This window comes from Aulostomus chinensis, chromosome 14 (genome assembly GCF_037954235.1).
Source record: "Aulostomus chinensis isolate RoL2024-O1b breed Wild chromosome 14, RoL_Achi_v1.0, whole genome shotgun sequence".
NCBI lineage: Eukaryota > Metazoa > Chordata > Actinopteri > Syngnathiformes > Aulostomidae > Aulostomus > Aulostomus chinensis.
Genome location: NC_141333.1, coordinates 21,801,392 through 21,807,772, shown reverse-complemented (window position 1 = coordinate 21,807,772; position 6,381 = coordinate 21,801,392). Strand labels below are relative to the sequence as shown.

Here is a 6,381-nt window from a genome sequence, read left to right as displayed (position 1 = left end):
CCCCTTCCTCTCTGCTTGTTGCTTCAGAAAGACATTCAAACCAGGCCTGCATACAAAGCACTCACAACACACACACACACACACACACACACACACACACACACACACACACATACATTGAGAGCACTTACTAAGAGCTGTAGGTGTGTTCACCTGTGGAGCTGTGGAGCTGTGGAACTTTGTGTTTTGTGTGTGTGTGTGTGTGTGTGTGTGTGTGTGTGTGTGTGTGTGTGTGTTTGAGTGTGTTTGAATGTGTGGAGAAGTCATGAAAAATAAAAAGGAAGATTGTTTCATTAGTTGTGTGTTTGAGGCAAAGCAGGGTCATTTAATTGCAGCAGATCAGATGTTTCCCAGGGTTGCATGGTGCCTCACAGCAAGAAGGTTCTGGGTTCCAGTCCCGGCTTGAACACAGGGTCTTTCTGTGTGGAGTCTCCATGTTCTCCCTGTTCCTGCTGGGTTCTCTCTGGTACTCCAGCTTCCTCCACAGTCCAAAGACATCAAGAGGGGACTAGTCTGATTGATACTCTAAATTGACCGTAGGTGTGGCTGTGAGTGTGAATGGTTGTCTGTCTCTATGTGTTGGCCCTGCGATGGTCTGGAGACCTGTCCAGGGTGAACCCCGCCTCTCGCCTGTAGATGCTGGGATAGGCTCCAGCCCCCCGCGACCCTTACTAGTAAGGAATAAGCGGAAGATGACGATGGATGGATGGATGTTTCCCCTACAGATTCAGGTGCACACACACGCACACACACACACACACACACACACACACACACACACGGGCACACACACACACACTGTCAGGAGGTCTTCACACTCCCAAAAGGTAATAATTTAAAGCACTCTACAGGAGACGTTACCCTGCTCACCCTCCTCCTCCTACAGCCACCTATTCTCTCTCTCTCTCTCTCTCTCTCTCTCCTGGTGTGTTAAGTATAGCAGCAGTAAGGGTGATGGATGCAGATGGAGCGAGCAGGTCTTAAATGTCAAACTCAAATGAAAATCGCTGTTCCAGAGTGACAAAAGCAGCTGGACACATTGAGTGTAATTTAACACACACACACACACACACACACACACACGGTTGTGTGCAGGATGGATCAGATCAAAATGAAGAGACGTCTCAACGTGTCTCCCAAATTAAAAGAGTGCTGCTCTTTCATTTGTTCTGTTCAAGAAATCCACTGAATTTCTTTTAAAATTTGGAATAAAAATATTTTTGTCTTCAGTGACATTGATTCTGATTTTGGTTTCGCCTTGTCACATCGCAAATATTCTTAGATCCCTGTGTGTGTGTGTGTGTGTGTGTGTGTGTGTGTGTGTGTGTGTGTGTGTGTATACACTCACCCATATGCACATCTCACTGCACTGTTTCAGGTTTAATGAAGGCAATATTTAAATGTCTTCTCCCAGCAGCGTGTTGAAGAGAGAAATCCTCGGGTGGCTTTATCGCTCTCATCTCAGCCCCACTGAGACGTGACACAATAAAGAGAGCTGCTCCCGGATTCCCTTCAAAATAAGGACAGATGTTCTGCAGCACTTTTGTCTCTGAAGAGTTTGACGCAGACAATCATGATTTACTCCGTGTGAGACTGAGTGTGTGTCAGCTGAGTGGTTCAGAGGTATGAGCTCATCCACAGCATGATGCTGTGTGTGTGTGAGTGTGTGTGTGTGTGTGGGTGTGTACTATTTTTTTTATCAATGGCAGACTTGTCCCTTTGAAACAGTGCCGCCATTCATTCCTGACGTGGATCCTGAGACGAGTTCATTTCGGTGGCCCTGGGCTTGTTTACTGGAGTTTTTCCGCTGCAGGCCTTTAACCTCCCACCAGAGCCCGGCTTCCTCTCCAGTTTGGGGCCTTTTTAATTTGTTACTTCCTGAAGCGTCTGTGTTGATAGCGACTTCAGCGACTGAGCCAGTCGGATCTTGAGGATCTTGGTCGAGCTCATCGTGCCTCTGCTGGCTGCCGTTGCGGCGATGTGGATGTTGTGTCGATAAACAAGGAAGATGGTTGTGAATATTGTCAGAAAATGAGAAACACCAGCACTGACCGAATTGATGTGTTGTGTAGAATTGTGTGATGTCACATGTTATTATGCCTCGACTGCGTCCGTCACAGCTGGTGTTGGGATGGAAGTGAAATGAAGCAGTTGGCCTCAACAGAGGAATGGCTGCTTATTTCTTATTTTCATTTGGGTTTATGACTCAGCTGCTTTTACAATGAAATAATAAAAGTTCTGAAAATGTGGCTGAGCATGTGTTGAGTGGAAGAAATGTCAGACCCCAGGCCCTCCGCCCCCCCAACACAGTGGAATGAACCTGTTTCAGATTTTGCTGCAGAACAAACCCTTTATAACACCATCTGCTTCATTTGGCATGGTTGTATTAACACCGCATCACCAGAGGAAGCATCATGATTGTTGTTGTAATGATTATATCGCAGTATCAATATCTCGCCTCTGCCCGTCAGTGGTGGTGACGCCGCTGTAGGTGCTGACACGGCAGGTGTGAGATGGAGAAATGTGTCTCTCTGATGAAGAAGAAGTCGTTTCATCATTTTGTCTTTAAGAAAGACAGACTAGCAGCCTGACCCTGTTTCCAGCAGTCAGGAGTAATAACTGCTGTCTGTGGGGGAGAGTAATGAGGAGTGGGAGGATGTTGTGGTAGAATCTCTTTGCAGAGACGATGATGTGGGAACTTTCAGCTTGAGATGGAATTGTTTTGTTGTCAGTGTGCGTGGAGAAGCGGTGCAGCAGCTGAGAGGCGCTGGGTGAGTAGGGCATGCTAGCGCTAATGTGAGCTACTTCCAGATGTGGTTGGGCAGATTAGATCTGATGGCCTTTTTAAAGTCTCCAGCAACGGCTGCATACGCTGCAAATGTTCCCGGTCACGGTCATCACACCAACCAGGAGGCCCAAGTCTGTTGCCAGACTTTGTGTCAGAATCATTTTTCCCTCCGGTGATGTTGGAGAAGTGTGTCCTCTCCCCACGCTCTGACGAGCAGCCCTGAACGGGGCCGGCTTCCTGTGATTACCACTTAAGTCAGCAAAGCCACTATTGCTCAGCAGAAGCTACGGTGACTCATTGCACTGCAACGCTGTCAAAGAACAAGCAGAGGAGGAGTGGGACTCTCCATCACTCCACTCTGACCTTCGCGGAGTCACGCTGTCGGAGAGTACAGAACTAAGGCCTCTTTATATCATCTGAATACGCTGCATTATCATTAAGCCTCGATGACTCCTTGTGGCTCACTCACTGAGAGACACGACGCAGACACACACAGATGTGGCGTGTGTTCGCTACACGCTGTGCGATGGCATGTGTCACGTGAGCGACAGAGACCCTGAACTGGAGGAAGACTGAGGGACAACAAGTCAAACTCGACAGGGTTACAACACGACAGCACAGATGCTTTTGAAAATTAAGAGTGAAACTGTGTTTCCTAACATTTCACTGTCATTTATGCTCAGCTGAGCTCTCCTGGCCTTCAGGACCGTGAAACAGAGTGTCACTTGTTCAAGTTATCAACAGTGAGAGTAAATTCATGGCTGAAGGTCATCGCTTCATCCGTAGCTGTTTTACACAACCGCAGAATATCAATGAAGAGGAAGAGGATCTGTGTTGAGATCAGGGTGACGACGCCGCTGCAAGTCTCCTGGCGTCCACGTGAGGGGATCAACTCTGCTGATGTGGTCACGTCTGACTGACTGAAAACGAGACCAGCGAGTGGATGGATTGAAATGTGGTCCTGGTCCGTGAAGCCGAAATCTTCTCGACTTTGGGAAAACCCCATTTCAAGTCTCCGCCAAGTTTGAAATCATTTGGAAGTGAATCGTATTTTCTCCACTCACCTAACAGATCCCTCCAGAATCCCTGAGCTGCGCCGCGCCATGTCTGTCTCTCTGTAGTCACTTCAGCTGATAACCTGGAAATTTCCTGGACAAGAGGCGGGTTAAGACTCAAGCACCGCTGCTGACTCACACGCATTCACACAATGCCAACAATCTCACACACAATAGAGGCTGCGTAGAGAGGGAGGACTGTGGCAGGCCGGCGAGATAAGAGACAAACGTCTCGCCATTATTGGGCTGGAGGAATGGAGGAGCAGTCATGGATTCACATTAATGCTGCTGAAATTCACCGATTCACGTGTCCGAGCACATTGACTTGTGTCACTCTTATGACATCACAGGTCAACGCTTGTTTACCTGAGATGTTGCCAACGCCTGCAGCTCTGACCTCGGCTGCTAGGGACATCAGAGTAGACGTCTTTATGATCTGAGACTGATGATCCTGTCGGAAAGAACCGGTGCAGGTCCTTGACCGATAGATGCACAGTAGACTGAAATGTGTGTGTGTGTGTGTGTGTGTGTGTGTGTGTGTGTGTGTGTGTGTGTGTGTGTGTGTGTGTGTGTCTCTCTCTCTCTCTGTCTGCAGGGCAGGATCGCAGTGAGGCGGCTCTCATCAGGCGCTTTAAGGGTGATGGTGTCCGTTACAAGGCCAAGCTCATCGGCCTGGATGAGGTCACTGCAGCCCGTGGAGACAAACTCTGCCAGGACTCAATGATGAAGCTCAAGGTAAGAAAAGCTTCTCTGCTCCTGATCGGCTGCTGCTCCTGCATCTCAGCATGTGGATGACCCATATTGATACTGATACTGATACTGATATTGATACTGATATTGATACTGATATTGATACTGATACTGATATTGATACTGATATTGATATTGACACTGATACTGATATTGATACTGATATTGATATTGATACTGATATTGATATTGATATTGATACTGATATTGATACAGATACTGATATTGATACAGATATTGATATAGATACAGATATTGATACTGATATTGATACAGATACTGATATTGATACAGATATTGATATAGATACAGATATTGATACTGATATTGATACAGATATTGATATTGATACAGATATTGATACAGATATTGACACTGATATTGATACAGGTATTGATATTGATATTGATACAGATATTGATACTGATATTGACACTGATATTGACACTGATATTGATACAGATATTGATATTGATACAGATATTGACACTGATATTGATACTGATATTGATATTGATACAGATACAGATATTGATACAGATATTGATACAGATATTGATATTGATACAGATATTGATATTGATACAGATAGTGATACTGATATTGACACTGATATTGATACTGATATTGACACTGATATTGATACAGATACAGATACAGATATTGATACAGATACTGATATTGAGTGTCAGTCATCATCTCTACTGGCTACATTTGCATCGATGCCATGACCCACAAAAGCCAGTGAACATCAACAGCCAACATAAATAATTCTCTGACCTCATGCATATTCCAAAGTTCAGCTCTTAAATATGCATGTGTGATACATCGCAGCTGAACTCTGCGAGTGTGTCGGCGTGCGCGTGCGTACGTGTGTGTGTGTTTAATTTATAGGGGCTCTGCTGGTCAGTGCAGGGGGAAGTGGCGAGGTGAGCCATATGGAGGCGAAGGGGATCAGGGTGAATGTCTCATTTGCAAGGACAGAAACAATTAGAGAGGGAGGGAGACAGATGGGGTAGTTAACAGGGGAGAGAAGCTTCATAGGGGGGAGTAATGTTGCTGATAGGTGAGAGAGGAGGAGGGGAGGAGACGTATTTGTATTCATTTAGAAATCCAGCCCCCAGAAACCATCTGATTTAGTGGAAAAAAGGATACTTGTGTGTGGACACGATTCAGAAGTGTGTTCCAGTGAATATCATCACTCCAGCTGTGTGCCGAGAGTCTGAAAACCCTATCAGGGCCAAGACCTCCTGGTTCAGGTCTAATTCTGCTTCCACACATGGGATCCAAACACTACAGCAGACTTTGAATTTGAAGAAAAAAAAAATTCCTGTACGTTTCCCTTTATATGTGGTGAGAGCTGCATCCAGCCGAGGTGGAGAGGGGTGAGGAGAGGACGGGCAGCTCATTGATCAAACTGCGTCCCTCCTCCTCATTTATTCCGACAGGAAATCCATCAACTCCTTTTCTCTGATCTCTCCACCTCTTCTTTCATTCTATTCCTCCCTCTCCTACCTCCACTCTCTCAATCCTCTGATCTCAACCCTCTCTTTTCCTCCACCTTTGTGGCTCACCTATGCAAATGGAGTTCGAGGGAACGTGAAGGGGAAATTCCACTCTTAGATACACTTACAGGGTTATAAATCACCCACATGTCATCATCCATCAGGCGTCTCAAGCGGTTCGGTGCTGCAGTTGAACTTTTTCTTGTACTCGTCGTCTTCTTTGGTCACTATTGATTTCTGTCGTACCCCTGAACAAGCTGGCCCAGAGCATCCAGCTGTCCCA

General features: G+C 46.1%; 1 protein-coding gene across 6 annotated transcripts in view; it reads left to right on the top strand.

The window, feature by feature from the left end:
• The window catches only part of dab1a (DAB adaptor protein 1a), a 74,523-nt gene that overhangs the window by 42,541 nt on the left and 25,601 nt on the right, over window positions 1–6,381 (top strand). For all 6 annotated transcript variants that reach the window (XM_086224459.1, XM_086224456.1, XM_086224458.1 and 3 more), the window contains exon 3: window positions 4,439–4,578. In XM_086224459.1, the coding sequence (XP_086080585.1) occupies window positions 4,439–4,578 (140 nt within the window). The remainder of the gene's footprint in view (window positions 1–4,438; window positions 4,579–6,381) is intronic.